Source organism: Callospermophilus lateralis, chromosome 2, assembly GCF_048772815.1.
Source record: "Callospermophilus lateralis isolate mCalLat2 chromosome 2, mCalLat2.hap1, whole genome shotgun sequence".
NCBI lineage: Eukaryota > Metazoa > Chordata > Mammalia > Rodentia > Sciuridae > Callospermophilus > Callospermophilus lateralis.
Window position 1 is genome coordinate 101196897 of NC_135306.1, and position 20569 is coordinate 101217465.

Here is a 20569-nt window from a genome sequence, read left to right on the forward strand (position 1 = left end):
TGAGTTTCCAGGGTTGGTGATATAGCTCAGTGGTAGAGCATGTGCCTAGCATGTAGCCCAGGGTTCAATCCCCAGTATGGAAGAATAGGGAAGGGGACTTAGAGGCTATGGTGGTAGTGGAGGGGATGGATTTCAAGCAAAAGGAAATTGAGAGACGGAAATTATCAAAGAAATAATAGAAAAAAATATTTATGGGAGAATGCCCTAAAGCTTTCAATTGAAAGCGTTCAAGAATATCTAGAGCAATGAATGCAAACAAGAAAACCCCCCCAACAAACAACCCAACTTAGATACATCCTTTCAAAACTTCAGAAAACCAAAGATCAAGAGAACATACTCTATGCTTCCAAAAAAGGAAACAATGCAAAAAGAAAGACCCCAAACAACCCCCAAGTTATCTAAAAAATGAGCATCAAACTGGCATCAGATATTAGCAACAGATGGAAGCTTGGAGTTAACAGATCAATAACTTTAATGTTTGAAGGGAAAAAAACTTAAATTCTGTATTCAGTCAAACTATCAATCAAAAGTGACAGCAAAATAAAGAAATCAAAGTTTACCTCCCACATATTCTTGCTGAGGAACTACTTACTAAAGTACTTTAGCTAATCAAGAGTAAAACAAGAAAGAAACAGAATGTAGGAAACAGTGGATCTGACCCAGGAAAGTTGTAAAAGGGAGTCTCTGTTTGAAAGCAATACAGCATGCCTACACAATCACCTTCCCAGACTCTGCAAACAGTGGGATGAGGAAGGAGAGAGATCAAGTAATAAATTATCAAACTAAGTGGCTGGATCATTTTCAAGAGCAGAGTGTAAAGTTCCATTATTCTTTTAACCACAACAAGAAGAGTGGCTACTAGAAAATCCAAGAAAAAGCAATGGTTGATAAAACAATGGTTCAAATATGGAACAAACTAAAGAATAGCATAATTTAGAGGAATTTGCTGGAATCTAAGAAAAGCCATTCAACCTAGACATCAGAAATACTCTCATTTGGCATAAGGATTATATACACTGGGCAGCTGGAGAAGGAACTAATATGTCTCAATAATGTAAACACTGTTTATTGGTTTTCAACTGAGAATCAACTTACCAGTCAAAGCAAAAAAGATTTCATGGATGGTTGGGGATCCAGCTCAGTGGTAAGAACACTTGCTTAGCATGCATAAGGCCTTGGATTCCATGTTCACTCAACAGAATATACACAATAACATGAAATAAAAAGACAATGGTATGGAAATAGTGAAGGACACAAGAGGTGGTGCAAATACTGGAGGTGATATAGATTTTATGTATTTAGGATTCCAAAGGCAATTTAAAAAATGATATAAACAGCAAAAAGTGTGAAGAGAGGAGAGGGAGAGGAAAAATAAAGAATACTTCTATTTTCTTAATGAGTAAGAAAGAACTGTTTTAGGGTTAAGTGTCTGGAGGAACCACCAAACATAAACCCCAGGAATGTTCTCAACAGTGGGTGCTTCTAAGAAGCAGAACCAGGGTGGGGCAGAGTGGTATAAGAGCCTGTTCCTGCTCACTGTGAGCCTTTTGGTGCTATTTGATTATGTTACCACATAATTACATTGATGGCTTTGATAAATACCCTGGCCCTATCTAAAAATTGTTATTCAGAAGGTCCACAATCTGTATTTGACAAAGTTCATAAAGTAATTCTGATACTTCTACAAGACCTATCTACTAATAAAACCTGGCATTTTATCATACCTCCATTCAAATTTGAGATACTATGATTATATGATTTCATATGATAAAGAACCCCCTCCAAAATGAGTTAGCCAGCTATTTGAACTCACACTCCTTTTGCTTCAGTTTCCCAAGTAGCCGGGATTAAAGATGCGCACTACCACAATCTTTAGATGGGAGAATATTCTTTATCCACCAGAGGACTAACCAGTTTCTCTTAACCATTAATTAGGAAATACATTATACATATAAAATAAGGGTGTATGTATGTGTGTATATATACAAAATATATAACTTTCTTTTTTAATGGTGCTGGGAAATTGAACCCAGCACTTTGCACTTGCTAGGCAAGTGCTCTAGCACTGAGCTATATTCTTGGTCCTCCTTATTCGGAAACAGGGTATCAGTAAATTACCAAGGCTGGCCTTGAACTTGTGATCCTCCTGCTTTGGTCTCCTGAACCTCTGGGATTACAGACATGTACCACCACATCTGGCTTAAAATATGTATCATTTAAAGACTTAAAAAGAGTAACCATGCACAGAATGCACAGTCCAAGAAATAAAACATTACTAGAACTTTAGTCATTCTCTGCACTACTCCCACCAAGGATAATCACCTTCTTGATTTGGGGGCTAATCATTTCTTTGTTATTTTCATAGGCTTATTACATCTATATATCCCTAAGCGGTATGTCATTTAGATCTGCTTGTTTTTCCACTTCCTTCACTGGAATCACACCATGTGCATTCTGTATCTTGCTCTTCTTGCCCTACATGGTGAGACTCATTCCTCAATGATATAGGAAGCTCATTTACACTGCCATAGTGAGGTAGCTCACTATAGGAATATACCTCAGTTTATTGATCTATTCTACTGTTATTGGATGGTTTCTAGTTTTTTCCTATCATAAACAATGCAGTTAGGAAAACTCTTCAGCAAACAATTAATCTTTCAAAATGTTCCTTCCAAACAAACTTTCACCATCTCTTCAGAGGTCTGGGTTTTGCCTCTGCAAAGAGAACAGAGCAGAAAACCCTGGCCTGTGGCTAAAGTACTGGGTGTTCTCTGTAATTGAAAGATGATGCTCCCTACCCTGGCCTCCCTTTCACACAGGGATGCCTGTCTCCTCCTCCGAACCTGAGATTCCACTCCCTGCTTTCCAGCAGACAAAACAACTGGCCTTTTTAGAGGCAGTCTGGGATTCTGAGTCACACCCTTCTCTGACTATCTGACCTCCCTTCTTCTCCAGGTAAGAAGGAATAGAGATCTCAATGAAAGAGCTCCATTGATAGGCCACAGGCATGACAGCTGAGGCAACAGGAAGTGCTGATACAGGCTCTGCCCTGCTTGGATGGCACAGGGAGCATAACTGTGTTTGATGCCAGCCATCTGGCCTACTAGTTCCACATTTGCCACCTGGCAAAAGGAAGAAGAAAGGAAACCTACCGTGGTCAAGACTAGTTACTTTTCCCTGTATTACATGTATAGTTTACCTCAAGGCTCCTATGATGAAAAATGTGGAAAAATAGATAACACACAATAACATTCTCAGATACATACCATATGCCACCTGTAGTGTGCTTAGTAGATCATAACCCATGATAATGGCCATGAAGTCAATTTAAGAAGTTAAGTTCAATACTTTAAAAAGAAAACAGACAAGACCGGAATAAAGTAAGAAATACTGGATTGTATCCCACATCTTGTTTTGTGAAACTTATGTTTCACTTATATTCATTTATATTGAATATAAATGTATTAGATGTGTATTGGATCACAATATAAAATGAGCCCCTTATTGAGGGTAGAGGCTAAACATTTTCTTATCTATTTCATAACTGTTCCACTGAGGTAAAGGCAGTTACTAACCCAACATAACCAAATTAAATAGCTAAAGCTACTTCCCCAGTTTCATCTGTGCCCCATCGCCCAGTTTCTGCTCCCCAGCCTAACAGCCTCCTTTCTGTTCCTCTTTCCTTCCTGGACCATGTGCTATTCTCTCAGTTCAGAACATTTTCCTCACACCTCTCACAAAGCTGGTTCCTTCTCATCTGCCAGGTTTCAGCCTAAGTCTTCATCTCTGCTGCAAAGAGTCTTCCTGGACCCCCAGTCTGAGCAGTCCCTTGACTGCTTATGGTGACCAGGACACTTTATTTCCTTGTTTGCTACCTGCCTTCCCCTCCAGAACTCCAAAGACAGGGCTAACATCTGCTGTGCTCACCAATACATACCCAGGAGCCACGAAAGCAGCTGGCACAGAGCAGGCATTTCACACTTGTAAAGTGAATAAGAAACATCCCAAGTTCTCTTATTGGTAAATGGCTGAGCCAGGACTCCAGACTCTGTCTGACGGGATAGCTTGCTCTTTACCCTGCATAGTATTGACACTTAGTAACTGCCCATCATTTCCCTAGCATATACCACTAGAAAGTGTCAGTGCCAGGATAGAACCCAGGCATGTTTTGCAACCAAAGCCCATGCTCTCTCTAGCATGTCATGGTGTGAGACCATGAGTGGCTCACAGGGGCAGTCTCCTGTGGTGAACTAAGAATATGAAGGGAATAAATAAATGAGACTGCAAAACCTTCAGACCTGAAGCAATTCGCCAGTGACTAGAGAAATACCAGAAATCAGCTAAGTACAGGACTTGTATTGAGTCCAAAAGGCAGTTTAGAAATAAGGGATGAGGGGCTCCCTAAGGTAAGTAATATTCTGGGAAGGAGGACTAGAGATACTGTCAGGGATAGCAGAAAAACTCAAAAGGGCAACCTTGCAGGGGGAACAGAGAGCTCAGGTTGCAGTAATCACACTTTCAGGTACCTCTGGTGGGCAGCATTGAATTGTAATTCTGAGACAGAGAATAGAGAGAGACGAAGGAGCCCCAAAAGGCTCCAGCCAGGACCTGACCTGGAAGCCAGAGCAGCTGGCTACAGGAACACTTTGGCAATACTGCCACCTTGTGGCTGAGGAGCTCCTGGCCCACAGGAAAAACAATCTACAGATAGGTCAGTTTGTGGGTTCATTCTTCAGTGGTCCTCATAAAGCACTTAATATGGGTTTGGCTGTTGGGGCTTGCAAATGGCCCTAATATGGCTCCAACCTTCAAGGACCTCTGTTCTCTACATCCCAGCTTTGATCGAACCCTCTTTTTATCTTCATCTTTTGATAATTTCTGTCCCTTCTGCTATCATCCCAACATGTCTAAGAGCAGGGATGGCTGCTAATTCATCTGAAGCTACCATAACAAGCATAGGATCCAGCACATCAGAATAATAATAGCAAGTACTATTTAATAAGGGTTAAGTGTTTCCAAATACATTACACCTTGGGTTCTCACATTTCACCCATGAAGTACCTATGAGACCACCAAATGAAAATATCAAGGAGGCATTTACTTCAATATGAGCTGGAGTTCTTGGAGAGGCCAGGGATGGAGAAATAAAGGTGGGCATCACCAGCACACACATGGTGTTTTCTAGAGACTAGTGCCTCTCAAAATTTAATGTATATATGACTCACAGGGAAATTTTGCTAAAATGCAGACTCTTTCAATCTGGAATGGAGCTGGGGATTGTTTCTATCAAGCTCCAGGGAGAGCCCACACTAATGATCCCACAGACCACATTCTAAGGGGCAAAAATCTAAAATAGGCTGGGTGTGATGGCACGTGTCTATAATCCCAGTGGCGGGGGAGACTGAGGTAGGAGGATAGCAAGTTCAAAATAAGCCTCAGCAAAAGCAAGGTACTAAGAAATTCAGTGACACCTTGTCTCTAAATAAAATACAAAATAGGGCTGGAGATGTGGCTCAGTAGTTGAGTGCTCCTGAGTTCAAGCCCCAGTTAAAAAAAAAAAAAAATCTGGAATAGAAACTATAGCTAGAAGGTCACATCTGACTCATTGCCCATTTGTACACAACTCAGCAAACTAAAAATGGAGTGATATTTTCATTTGTAGAGGATGAAAAAAGAGGAAGAAGAGAAGATAAAGAGGAGGAATCTGAAACCATCTATGCCTCATCATGAATAAAATATTTATTCTTTGGTTCTTCATAAAAAATGTTTACCAATTCAATCTAGAAAGTCACCCTGAGAAAGGATATATAGATAAACAAGGGGGAGACAAGAATCAGGTCCAGGCCCTGTGTCTTTCAAACCCCTAGCCCTACTTTGAGTAAAAAAGGCAAGAGTACAAAGCACAGCACATATTGATAAGAAGGCAGAGAAAGAGAAGCTTCCATCTGAGGCTCCAAGGTGTGCAGGGGTGGTCCTGCAAAAAGGGCTATACAGACATGCAGAGCTCAGAACAAGGAAGTGGACCTTGGAAAGTCAATAACTGACTGCCTTTTTCAGTGTTCATCTTAGAACAAAGAAAGAAATAGAAAGAAAAGAGCAGTGACCACTACCACCTGTGTGCAGTGCCACAGAAGTACTGAAAAAATAGAAAGGAAACCTTGTAGATTCTACAGGATTGACTTGAGCTGCAGAACCTTCTGAATTTTGGCTGAGGATGGGGAGAGGAAGTGGAAGGATTGATGGAGGCAAAAGAAAGGGACTGACAGCAAATAACACCCTAGAGCCTGTAGTCTGGGGGCCTCTCCACGCCATATTTGGCTACAGTGCCTTCTGTCATGCTTCAGTTAAGGAATACATTCATTTAAATGTCAATGCCTGAGAAAGTAAATATAGCTGTCCATTTCCATCAACTTGAACCACTGAATCTGGCTCTCTTTCAATGAATACTAGGCTGTTTTGCTCTCTATTGTGAAAGATTTGCTTTTCTCACATCAAGTTTTCACATATATTTCCAAAGGATTACAGTAGCACCCTTTCATCAAGGTACAGAAAAGACTGCATCAAAAAAACAGGAAGATATCTGCAAAGGCAGGAAGATATCTGCAAAGGCAAATGGCTCTAAAATGCTAGAGGATAAATAAGAACATAAGGATATGACAAAGTAATTATATGAAAAAACAGATCCCCAAATTTCCTGGCGGGGAACCATTAAGGTCAATCAGTCTTCCTCCTGTTTACGCAAAGCTGCATATAAAACCTAACCATCTAACTAGTCAGTGGCACAGGCCTGTAATCCCAGCGACTTGGGAGGCTGGGATGTGGCACAGTAGTTAAGCACCCCTGGGTTCAATCTCTGGTACACACACAAAAAAAAAAAAAAAAAAAAAGAAAGAAACAAAACAACAACAACAAATCTAACCATCCAGAGGGGAAAAAAAGCATGTGCCATGCTTGGCTTTGGGCATAAAACATTCTTTCTCTTCTTGATAAATTAAAAAATGTTTGCAATCAAAAACAAATCTCTACTTGTCACCTATGAGTTTCTGCCCTTCTCAAGCCCATCCTACTTGATAATATTGTTGCCTCCCCTACCACAAATGGATTCCTTCAGAGAAGTGACTATCTTTGTAGCACCCAGCACACTCTTACACCAATCTACTGAAAGACAGTTCTCCTGCCACCTACTGGCTGTGTGATTTTGGACTGGTTTCTTAATCTTTCAAAACCTCAGTTTCTGGGGCTGGGGATGTGGCTCAAATGGTAGTGCACTCGCCTAGCATGCGTGAGGCACTGGGTTCGATTCTCAGCACCACATAAAAAATAAATAAATAAATAAAGATATTGTGTCCACTTAAAACTAAAAAATAAATATTAAAAAAAAAACCTCAGTTTCTTCATTGTGAAGTCCTTTCACAACAGGATTGTTTTGAAGATTAAATGTGCTAATACATGCTTCACATGCTGGTTAATAAGACAGTTATGTTTAATAAGTGCTGGTAATTATTATCATTCAATAATAAAATGAATCTATTATTCCAGCCCACAAATAACACGTTTCCCCCCAAAACATACCACAACAGAAAGGCTTTCTCAACCCTGACAGTACTGATAGTTCTTTGTTGGTGGGGACCTATCTTGTACCTTGTAGAATGTTTCATAGCATTCCTGGCTTCTATTCACTAGATACCAATAGCGCGCACACACACACACACACCCACACTTCCAATTCTAACAACAAAAACTGGCTTCAGAGATTGCCCAAATGTTTCCTGGAGGAAAAATTTCTCCCTCCTTCACTAAGAATTATCACAGTAGAATATGGAAATCAGGCATAGAAAGTCTGGTCACCATAGCTCCTAGTTTCTCACCATCCCATTGTGTCCACACACAGCCACCTCAGTCATTATTTGCTTACCACTCAGTTGCCTTGGAGGGAACAGGTGATAGGTGCTGTAGATATCATTGGAAAATTGCAACTGGAGCTCAGGGGTACCTTTCAGGAGCTGGGCGACCTGTTCTACCTGAAACGGTGTCTTCTCCAGGATCACAACAGCATCCTCTCCATTCCCATCCCCAGAGTCCTCATTCACCTGTGGGCAGAGATACTATCAGTGGGCCCAGGCACAGAGCCACAGAATCCTGCAGAGCAAAGGCAGACATTTCCAAGGCCTCTGAAATCACAGCGTTTAGGATTTCCTGCTCTGTAGTCTTCTTTCTTAGGAAGTCTAGTCAATGGTACTGATGTTTTTCATTTTTTCTCCAGAGAAGGTGTCTTAATGCAAATCTTTGTGGCAATTTTCATACCTTTCTTCCAAAAGATGAAAAGCTTTACAGTTATCTCTTTTAGGTTCACAAGACCTTTCTCAAAATGAGGGGTGGGGGGAGCTGGGTAAAAGGCAGTCTGTGTAGATAATAAAAGACCTTGGATAGGAAGTTTGAAAGGAAATAAAACACTAATACCTTCAGGACACTTCTCCCTCCTCCAACCTGTTGTCAAGGTTACCTGCCTCCAGGGAATTGTTCCTCCCAATAAAAGTTGTTGATGAATGCCCTCTGGGCTGCTCCCTTCCTGCCTGGACTCCTGGGGTGCTTAGTTCTGGCCCTAGGATCACTCCACCTGTCGGGTCTCTTCTCAAGGGGGCATGAAAACAAAGGAAATCCAAAATCTATACAAGGGGCAGGACACCCCTACTTCCTCAGGCACCAACTTCCAACTTGGACCCCCTCCAGAGGAGTCTCTGTCTCTCTGTTCTATCCTTTAAGTAAAACTTATTGCTCTTGCCTTAGGACTCAGATTCTCAAAAATGGTATCAAAACCATCCCCATTTTAGAAGAAAAGATGAAGACACTGAGGTCTAGAGAAATTAAGTGACTAGTCCAAAGTCACATGAACACTTAGTGTTTAAACAGAAATTAGAATCTAAGTCTCTCAACTAACCTCTAACTCAAAGGCTCTCTTACCTTCAGCAGGTGATACACACTGAAGACAAGTGAGGCTGAGAAAACCAGATAGGGCCTTGTAAAAAAACAAGAGACACAAAGAGGCATTGAAGATTAAACCCCTTGTTCCTCCCAAAGATGTGAATTCCTGCTAGTGATTCCGGGGAACCTGACCTTGGCTAGAACTTCTCACTAGTTTAAGATGGTCTCCATCTTACCTGAACCCCTGCTAGTGTTGAGCACAGTATTAGAGCCAGCAGGGTATGTCTCCGCAGGGATACTCTGCAGTCCTGTAGATCAGGGATGGTACCTCTCAGCGCCCCAGCCAGTCCCTGATACGCATAAAAGTGCATGGTGTGTGGAAGTAGACTAGCAATTTAACACACTGTCTCCAGTTAGACTAACGTCCTGTAAAGCAGGGATCCTATCTCCTACTGTCTCGACGCATTTCCAGGGACACGATCCAGTAAGACATCCAGCAACATTTACTGGGTTCCTAGCCAGAGTTATATATTGAATGAATGATGGTGAATGGCGTGGGGGAGTTACACGGGGTTTTTAATTTGATATACTTTAAAAGGATTAGTTGACATTTCTAAGGAAAATTCGACCTAGATGTATTCATTCCTTTAATGCCACGAACAATCTTGACACCCCATGCATTATAGTGGCGCACTCCGACACCCCGAATAATGTGATTGGTATTTCCCGGCCGGGATGCGAACAAATGAGCCTCCAAGGCTATGAGTGGTTCCCTCCATCCCGGGCCCCCATTTCAGGGTTGTCTAATGGTACCTTCCCGTGTAGGAAAATGATTTTGTCCCGCGCAGATTCCCTCAGCACTTTTTGCACTCTAAAGCCAGAGAATGGTAAGCGAACAGGTGCAGAAGTACCATTTCCAACTCCTGCTTCTTTTTCTCCTGTGCTGAGGGTTTCCGCCTCTGTGTCCGATTCGCGCTTTCTTTTGGGGTGAGGTGCCATGTCCGCCATGCTGCTAGGAAGGAGCTGTGCGCCTGCGCGAACTAGCCGCTAGTTCCGCCCCTCGCGGCTGCTCTTCCCGGCCTGCGGGGCTGAGACTTCAACTCCCGGCGTGCTCATTGCTGGCAGGGCTGCGACTCCAACTCCCGGCGTGCTCCGCGGCGCAATTCACTCGGGTACCACTGTGGGGCGGATCCCACTGAGGAGCGCGAAAGAGCTCTTTTTAAATCCAGGTCACTTGCAGACCTTGAGAGTAGGGAAAGGAGGACAGCAAGACCCTAAAGAGGCGGGTGGGCAGTGGAGAGAGCCCATCTCCCCACCCAGCGCTCGGGGTCTGGAGCCGGAAGACCCCTTTGGGCCTGTGAATACTGGATGCCATGTTTGAGTCCTGAGGTTTTAGAAGCGGTTCTACCCACGCTGACTAGTGACCGTGGAGGGAATGTTTCTGAAACAAATCTGTGAGCCCAGTTTATTTCTTGGTCGACTTTTTTTAATCCGATTACTTGAACCATTTCCATTTTTCTTACATTTTTGTTATTTTACAGAGCTTTCCGTCATGACCAGTTCTTTTCTTAATGGACTTAGCACTGTGGGCTGAAAAGAAAAGCAAATTTGGCCCGAGGTATCATTTTCATCACCTGCTTCTAACTCCCTACCACCAACCAGCCAGAAGGTTCTGCCACCTCTCAAATTTTGCCTTTATTTCTGTAGAGCTACTCGGATGTGAGACAACTTTGGCAGTTATTGACATTAACAAGATGCAATTTTTAGTCAGCTTTTGGCCAGTAACAAGGTGTATCATGTTTTATGACAAATTGATTTTTATATTTTTTTCTACTAGAAAGATATGTTGGATAAGAGGAATTGGTTTTGTGGAACGGAGGGCATTATTAGGGGGAATTAGAATCTGAAGCAATTATTTGCAACAAAAAACAGGTTGCCTGTATACATTCCCCACCTACAGTAAGAGTTTATAAACTGTAGGAGAGCTGGGGAATGTAGTTCAGTGGTTGAGCACTTGCCTAGCATGCACAAGGCCCAGCATTTAAGAACCAGCTCCTCAAAACAAACAATAACAAGAAAAAAACTATATGCAAGACTAGAACAAAATGTCTAGGAGAGCCAATGGCAGTAACAAAACCTGCTCAACTCTGAGGCCCTGATCTTATGAAAATTTCTGAGCATTTTTTCCAAATGAGAAAAATTTGAAATATTTTGGTTTGGAGATTTACAGCCAGATATGAGAAAATTAGCTTACTGTCTCTTTTTGTACTTCTAGGGTTCTTCTGGAATATCCAAAAGTTAGTTTGAGGTCAGAAGCTTAATTTTGACTTTTAGGAATTTTGTCAGTTATACAAATTAGGATTATAGGTCACTGTGAATAAGAGTCATTCATTTAGCTGAAGTGATAATTAAAAGACTTTAAAAGCAAATATGGGAAGTTACATAGTAGTAGGAAAAAATTTAAAAAGTTTTTTCAAGTAATAAAAGGCCCAATAAAGCATAAACAGGGAATCATCCCAATTAAAAATAATCAAATCTCTTTTTTTACAATTCATTCAAAAAGTGAACAAAAATATCAACAAAAAAATATTGTCTTTAAAAAATTATAATTTTATATCAGTGTACTTTTGATTTTAATGCTCACTTTAAAAACCTGTATAATTGGGCTGGGGATGTGGCTCAAGCGGTAGCGCGCTCGCCTGGCATGAGTGCAGCCCAGGTTCAATCCTCAGCACCACATACAAACAAAGATGTTGTGTCCACCGAAAACTAAAAAATAAATATTGAAAGTTCTCTCTCTCTCTCCCCCTCTCTCACTCTCTCTAAAAAAACAAAACAAAACAAAAAAACCTGTATAATAAATTCATTCAATTTTAATCAGTTTAACCACATAACTTTTTTGTTCTTTTCAACTTTTTTATATCTTCAGTTTTATTCATATCGCTTCCTGCAGCATTTATTTTTTTTTAATATTTATTTTTCAGTTGTGGTTGGAAACAATACCTTTATTTCACTTATTTATTTTTATGTAGTGCTGAGGATCAAACCCAGGGTCTCGCACGTGCAAGGCGAGCACTCTACCTCTGAGCCACAACCCCAGCCCCCATGTGTCATTTATCTTGAAAACAAGTAAACTCTAAATTAGGCAAAACTGTTTTCCAACACATCCTCATGCCTTCTTTATAACATTCCTAGTGTAACGTCATATTTTCCTTTGTGTGTTTTTCAAACATTTTTTTCTGTTTAGTAGTTTAAATTACCTATATTAGTAACAGTTTATACTTAAGTGATTAGCACCATTTTATAATTTCTTGGAGATTTGTTTCCTCATGAGCTGTGTTGACACATGCCTGTAATCACAGCTTTTCGAGAGGCTGAGGCAGGAAGTTCATAAATTTGAGGCCTGCCTGGACAAATTAGGGAGACCCTATCTCAAAATTTTTAAAAATTCAAAAAGAGCTGGGAATATTGCTTTGTAGAGGGCCCTTTGGTTCAGTTCCCAGCACTGCAAAATAATAATAGCAAAATTATTATAGTAATTATATAATAATAACAAATACATGTTTCCTCAAAGCACAATTTTTTTTATTAATATACCCTAAATATCTTTAATCCTTTGTAATAAGTTTACTTACAGGTAAGTTGTGTTCAGCAATTAATGTTTCAGCATTTTATTTTACTTGGAAGTGATCAAGATATTCAGTGAATATCCAGCATTAAAATTAATTTAGTCCTATTTATTTATTTTTGGTACCAGGGATCAATTCAGGGCCCCTACATGCTGTGTAAGCATTCTATCACTAAGCCACACCCCAAATCTCTTATATTTGGGATCTTAAATGTCCCCAAAGACTTACAGGTTAAAGGCTTAGCTCTACAAGTTGGCATTATTCAAACCTTCTAGAGGTGGAACCTCTAGGAGGTGTGGCCTAATAGGAAGTGTTCAGATGACTAGGATTATGCCTTTGAAGGGGATAGTGAGACCCTTTTCTGTCTTTTGCTTACTAATAATAGAGAGTGATTTTGTTCCACTACACACTCCTCACCACAAGCCCAAAAGCAACAAAGCCAACTGATCATGAATGGGAACCTCTAAAACTGAGCCAAAATAAATATTTTTTTCTTATAGATTGATTATCTCAAGTTGTTTCTTACAGTGATAGAATGCTGACTATCACACTTAAAATTCTAAGGTAATAGTTTCAAAGAAGTTTGGTGAGCTTTTAAATAAACATAAACCATAATTATGGTTAAAATTTAAAAGCTTACCAAACTATTGGCCCTGTTGCTTTGAGTCTCATGACCAGAAAGCTAAAGGAAAGAAGAAGGAGCAAGAGTTCTACTATTCCCTTCAAAGTTACATCCCCAAGGATTGAAAGAATTCCCCACTAGGTCCCACTACCTCCCAGTAATGCCACCCTGGGAACCAAGCTTTTAACATGTAGGCCTTTGGGGGGACATTGAAGAGCCAAACTATAGCATCATCACTTTCCTTGTGATGATCCTCCCTGGATTTGAGGTCTCCTGTCTGTCTGGCAGGTAAGGGCACTTTGTAGAAGACCTTTCCCTAGCCATGTGCTTGTAATCCCAGCCACCCAGGAGATGGAGATGGGAGGAGCACAAGTTCAAGGTCAGCCGTATTAATTTTGCAAGACCCTGTCTCAAAAAATAGAATGGGCTGGGGATATAGCTCAGTGATAAAGTGCCCCTGGGTTCAATCCCCAGTGCCAAAAAAAAAAAAAAAAAAAAAAAAAAAAAAAGGCCTCTCTTTGTCTGGAGGAGTGAAACAGGAAGGAAAGTCAAAGGGACCTGAATTCTGTCAAAACACCAGTCTTTTTTTTTAACTTGTAGATGGACGCAATACTTTTATTTATTTTTATGTAGTGCTGAGGATGGAACCCAGTGCTAGGCAAGTGTTTTACCACTGAGCTACACCCGCAGCCTTTTTTTTTTTCCAATGGTACTGAGGGTTGAACCCAGAGGTGCTTTATCACTGAGCCACATCCCTAAACCTTTTTTTTTTACTTTGAGACAGGGTCTCACTTAGTTGGTGGGGCTGGCTTTGAACTTGTGATCTGATCTTCCTGCCTCAGGCTCCCCAGCCTTTGGATCATGGGCATTCACCACCACTCCCTGCCAAAATACCAGTCTTTGGGGAGTTGTTTTTCTGAACCCCAATAGATTTAAATTGCATTTTTGCAAGTTAAGACTACCTGTTGCCAATGGTGGCACATGCCTATAAGTTCAGGGACCTGAGGCAGGAGGAGGCAGGCAGATCTCAATTTCAAAGCCAGCTTTAGCAACTTAACAAGGCCCTAAGCAATTTAGCAAAACCCTGTCTCAAAACAAAAAACAGCTGGGAATGTGGTTCAGTGGTAAAGCCCCCCTGGCTTTAATCCCTGGTACCAAAAAAAAAAAAGATACCGGTTTGCATGGTTAAAACCTTTCACTAATGTTAGTAGAAATGATCTTTAAGATTTTTTATTTGTTCAATTTTGAAGTAGTCAAAACACATGCCAACAAGAAATGGAGTGGAGGAAACAGTATTTTGTTAGCAGAAATTCAAGAAGAGAGCTTCAATTGACTGAGAATCAAGATCCATTAGAGAAAATTCAAGAGGGACCACTAAATAAAAATAAATTCATATCAGTTGTTAAAAAAGCCAACTTCTGACTCTAGAGCTTTAAAAAGTCTTCTTTGGTCAGACTCTGGCACATGCCTGTAACCTCAGCAACTTGAGAAGCTGGGGCGGAAGGGTTGCAAGTTGGAGGCCAGCCTGGGCAACTTTGGAAGACGCTGTCTCAAAATAAAAAATACAGAGGGATGGAGTATTAGATTATGATGCAAAGAAAAGACCACCAACTCCAATTGAAATCAAATTAAAGCAACCTTATAATTTCAACCAGCTGGGCTGCTTCTCCCGAAAACTGCGGGAACAGAAGACAGCAGCCCAGCTCTCTAGGCGCACAGCTTTATAGCTCAGAAAGTTACACAAAGAGAGGTTTGAGAACTTACAGATAACAAAATTAATAAGGGTCATTAGAGTTTCAGAGAGGGTGTTATCTGGTTAGGGAGAGCCAGGCATCGGTGAGTTCAAGGCACATGTAGGCATTCCAAGCAAGTTTAAAAATCAGTAATTTATAGCAAAGATGAAATTAACTTTCCATGCCTTTGTAGCGAGATGGCTTCCAATCTTAAGAGGGAACTAGGCTGGGTTTGTCATCCCCCCCTTTCCTTATGTGTCCCTTTCAAATCTTTGATAGGGAAAGAGCACTGAGGGAATTTTAATCCCTCAGGTAACAGTCTCCAACTTCTCAAACTCACCCAAAACAGTCTCCCTGATCCAACCTGACATAATTTACTCATTTATATTGACTGTCTATCTATTTTGGTCCATTGTTGTAAGAAGAGGGACAATGCTCATTTTGGCTTTTTCTGAGCTGAGAAGGGGCGTCGTGAGGGGGCACAGTGTGAGGGACATGAGTTCCCTTTTAGAAGTCAGTTCAGTTCGAAGTCTGGTTGGGGAAGAACAAGTTGTAAAGTCATCTGGGAATGGGTGCTTCTATGAGATAAACAAAAACCATGAATATTGAATAAATGTTGTAGCAGCTGCAACTTGTCACTGTATAATAGAAATCCTCTCACCAGGAGATGTGAGGGCCGAGAAATTAATATATATTTTTTTCACCAGGAGAAGCTGTCCCCATAATAAGGCCAGAGTGGACAAGGCTTTTATATAGAAATGTAAATCTTCATCGTCTTTAAAGTTATCAGGAATGTAAACACAACATTTAATGTTGCAGATGTCCACTTCTATGAGATGTGGTTAAGCTACTCAATGTCATCTGATCTTGTAAGATGTTGCTGATATGACCTCCATGTCTAGTAGAAATCCCTTTATTTCTGTTACTTAGGGCTAGATAATCATACTAGCAAACATCAAGCCTACCTGTGTAAGTTAGGAATATCTGTAGGCCTTAAATTAACTAAAAACTTCTGACTCTTGCAGTTCCTCTTGATAGTCTCTTTTGATAGTTGTCAGGCATTCCTGCCTGAGAATCCCTCTTTGTAGCCTCCAGTCTTATTTTGGGGGGCTAACACAAGGTGTATACCTTAAGTTACTTTTTATTATTATTATTATTATTACTATTATTATTTAAAATGTCCAGGAATAGCTGTGTTTTGGTTTTAACTGTTTTTGCTAAGTGTTTAAGATGAAGCAGTCAAACTGACTTTTGTTTCTATATATTAACAGTTAGCTGAGTTTCCATGGGAGTCATTCCTAGGGGAACTTAAGAGCAACTTCTTAGTTCTGTAGTGCCATTTGCACTAGGATGGGTCCAGGTCTTGCTCAACCATGTGGCTTCCCTTGGAAGCCTCAAGAGATGTCTTCCTTCTCCAATGACCCTTCTCTTCATAACAAATGCATTGATTGGCTTTCTGTTCTCCAGGGGTCTCATTAATCTCCCTGATCGGGAGGTTATGTGGCCCAGAGTTGCAAAGCTCTTTAGAGAAGTCCCCTGTTCCCTGGATTCAGTCTGATTCGAAGGGCAAGAGCCAAATATTGGTTTTCTTGGCTCTTTTAATTTAATTTTAAATTTTAAGTCTTGATCTTAAATATCTAACAAATCAGTCTCAACAGCCTTAAATTAAAAGTTCTGTGCTTTAATATCTATAACTTTACAATCATTTACCCTTTTTATTAATTGGAATCTGTATTATCCTATCTGTCCTGTAGGTGATGGCTTATTATCTTAAATTAACCCATTATATCCCCTGTTTGAGATCCTAGTAATCTTGACACAAAAAAACAACTTTTGAACACAACTTTAAGTGAACTGAAATCTGGCCTACTGTGGAGTCATTCAGACATGTAGTGAGATAGGACACAGAACCTTATCTCAGGTAAGGCGGGGCTCTTCATAAATCTTTTTTTTTTTTTTTTTAAATATTTTTTAGTTGTAGATGGATACAATACCTTAACTTTATATATTTATTTTTATGTGGTGCTGAGGATTGAACCCAGTGCCTCACACATGCAAGGCAAGCGCTCTACCACTGAGCCATAACCCCAGCCCCTCTTCATAAATCTTAAGTGTTCAAGTTCTGAAGCTGATCTTTGTTTCTTAAATATCATTTTATAAAGTTTAAATAAATAGTTGTTTGAGGTCACATGAATATTAGCTAACACAAAATGATATCATATTTAAAATATGAATTAAAGAAAGGCTGAAAGCTTTTAACCTTTTTGGAAAAAGTAGCAAAATACTTTGTGTTTTACAATATTAACCTTTACATAGATTAGGCTCTGATTAACTTAAAAATACATTTAAATTGTACCTCAGTGTAAAAAAGTAATATAAAACTTTATATATCTTATTTATTGATAATACATACAGTTAGAGAACATTAAATGATATAAATAAATCTTCAATGTTTTTTTAAAGTCTAAAATCACTATATAACTTTAGAACATCAGTTTGATATAATGATCTTTTAAAGCTTTTAAAGACTTGTATACCTGGAAGATATGAACACATTTAATATACAAGGAAGAGTAATAGCACAACAATTACATGGATGTTTTTATATTAACCAAGTTTAGCTTTTAAAGAAATGACAGTACAATGCTCTAAAATAACAGTTCTTGTTTAATCAGTTGGTTAATTTCTTTACAATTACTTGCTCTAGAAAAAAAGAGACAAAACTTAATAAACACAATGTTATGGGTAAGCCAATGTTTTAAGAAAAATTTGTCTTTTTAACATATGGCTGATCGTAAAAACAAACTTACACAGACCTTTATCACTTACCCTCTTATTCATCACATAAAGACATTCTTATCCAGAAACATTTTTTTTTCTTTTATTAAATATGGTTTTCATATGTAGAACCTTCTATTTTTTTCTTTCCATCTATTAACCCTCTTTTTTCTTCACAGTTGGAAACAATCCTTGAAAATTTTCGAGTTGAGGCAAATTATTTTATTTTAATGGAAAGAAAGACTTTATTTTATTTACAATACTCTTAATTGGAACAGTTGAAACTTTTGGGTCTTTGTATATAGAATTACATCTGCTTACCATTTTATGAAAACACAATGTTTAAGTATATAGAATTATGCCCGTTGGGACTTTAAATTTTTAGTAAAACCTTTTTAGTGCTGACAAAGAAACTTTAAATCCTTTCTTTCATTTACCAGTTTATAAAAACATCAGTAATGTTACCCAGTGGAATTGAAGGAGTCAAGAGTACTTGATATTACATTTAACATTTAGCAATTTAATCTTGTAAGTTAATTGGATGTCTAACAAACAAAATTACTGATAAATATGAGTAATCCCATGTCAAATCTATTAATTTTATCAAAATATCAAGACAAGTAAATTGAACAATATTAGCTGTTTTCCTTGTTGAAGAAAATTTCTAGAACCAAGGAAGATTAGACATGTTATAGACATTAATATCTTATTAATTAACCTTTTTGATCACCTAGAGAGACTTGTGAGTTAAGTTTAATTTTAAAGACATATTTATTTTTATCTGTTTACCCAATTTAAATTGAACCATTTTAAATCATGTGAATTAAAGGTGAAAGACCCACCGATTCCCTGTCCAAGAAAGACGCACGAGGCACTGGCTGCAAACGCAAGAGGTTTATTCAGACACAGACGTCTGCGGGTGCTCAGCAAAACCTCAGCCGGAGCTTTGGTGAACTGGCACACCGGGCTTTGGGGTACAGGTCTTTTATAGGATAATGGGGCAGGTTTCGTGTGCACGGTAAGCAACAGGTTTCTTATTGGTTATTTTGAACCCAGCATATAGATTACCTAAAGGGCAAAGTTGTTCTTCACTTTATGTTATCAGTTCCTATTTGCCTAAGAATGCCCTGGGACCTGTTTTTTTTTGTTCTTTTCCAACCATCCTGTCCTTTCACAATAGACTACCCTTAACTGATTAACAGATAGACCTCTCCGGTGTTTAGTGGGTTAGCAACACGCCCCGATGGTTTCACAATGGGGCCTGGGGTTTCTGGGCTGGGGTCTTTCAAAGGTATTTGGATTCAATTTTTTATTTTATTTTTTTTTAGCACAGAAAGTTACACAAAGGGGGGTTTGAGAACTTACAGATAACAAAATTAATGAGGATCATTAGAGCTTCAGAGAGGGTTGTTATCTGGTCAGGGAGAGCCAGGCATGGGTGAGTTCAAGGCACAGGTAGCCATTCCAAGCAAGTTTAGAAATTGCAGTAGTTTATAGTAAAGACAAAATTAGCTTTTCATGCCTTGTGGCAAGATGGCTCCCAATCTTAAGAGGAAAGTAAGCTGGATGGATCAGGAGATATAGCTAAGTGATATAGCACCTGTGAATTCAATGCCCAGGACTCCAAAATCAATAAACAAAAAGATAAAATAAAAAGTCTTTTGTGGGACTGAGGATATAAGTTAGTGGTAGAGCACTTGCCTAGCATTCAAGAGGTCCAGGTTTTGATTTCCAGCACTGGGGGGAGAAAAGCCTTCTCAAATTATCATCAAGTTTTAGTCTAGGCAAGCAGAAAATATTCCTGACTCCTCTTCTCTCCCCACTTTTTCCCTCTGATAATCATCTCCTTTTTTTTTTTTTTAGATTTTTTTTTTCTTTAAAGAGAGAGAGAGAATTTTTTAATATTGATTTTTTAGTGTTTTGGCGAACACAACATCTTTGTTTGTATGTGGTGCTGAGGATTGAACCTGGGCCACATGCATGCCAGGCAAGCACGCTACTGCTTGAGCCACCTCCCCAGCCCCTGATAATCATCTCCTTGAAGTTTGTGTTTTAAAAGGGATGGTTTTGGGGGCTGGGGAGGTGGCTCAAGCGGTAACGCTTGCCTGGCATGCGTGGGGTGCTGGGTTTGATCCTCAGCACCACGTACAAATAAAATAAAGATGCTGTGTCCACCGAAAACTACAAATATTTTTAAAAAATAAAATAAAAAATAAAAGGGATGGTTTTTCAGATAAGACTAGATAGGAGATTTATATCTCAAAGGGATAGAGAAATAAGGGAAGTTTTCATTCAGAAGGAATTGGAGGGGGAAATATTTGCCTGTTAGAGGTTTAGGATAAGGACTGATTTGACATTTTCTTAAGTGCAGGATAGTGTCCTAACATTTTGCAGTAGGTACAGTTGATATCAGTGTTGAAGATTAAACACCACAAACAGTGAGGCAAGTATAATAAGCAAGTTTTACTTAAGAAAGGGACAGGGGAAGCTGACTTCTCAGAGAGAATGGGGCCCAGAGCTGGGTGCCCATGGGAGTAAGGGTGTCTTGCTCTTTCATAGACCATGAACTGGAAACTCCACCTTCCTTTTTTCTTCTTATTTACTGTACCTAAGGGCAGGAAGGAATAGTATTGGGGTAATCACTATCAACTCCTTGTGTTGGGACTTATGATCCTAGAGGTTAGCTGTTAGCAACCTTTTGTCTTTTCTTTGGTAACCAGCCCTCATCTTCTCGACCCCCATTATCTATACTGACTTCCAGACCTTCTCTCCCCTGCCTCAGTTTGTTGAGGAATGTGACATTTCCTGTCCTTCAAGCTGGGGGTGGGGGACAGTTGTAGGCAGATTGCTTTTTGGCAGAGAAAATGTAGGGAGTCAGTACAGTG

At 39.6% G+C, this 20569-nt stretch overlaps 1 protein-coding gene across 3 annotated transcripts in view; it reads right to left on the bottom strand.

Moving 5' to 3' along the window:
• Dcps (decapping enzyme, scavenger) overlaps positions 1-9942 on the bottom strand; it is a 38086-nt gene extending 28144 nt beyond the window's left edge. The window contains exons 1-3 of one of the 3 annotated variants that reach the window (XM_076846188.1): positions 9736-9942; positions 9159-9230; positions 7916-8090 (exon numbers count right to left, since the gene is read on the bottom strand). In XM_076846188.1, the coding sequence (XP_076702303.1) occupies positions 7916-8090; positions 9159-9230; positions 9736-9930 (442 nt within the window). In that variant the 5' untranslated portion in view covers positions 9931-9942. Of the gene's footprint in view, positions 1-7915; positions 8091-9158; positions 9273-9735 lie in introns of all 3 variants that reach the window. The other 2 variants (XM_076846187.1, XM_076846189.1) reach the window with 2 other exon arrangements.
• Positions 9943-20569: the final 10627 nt, after the last annotated feature.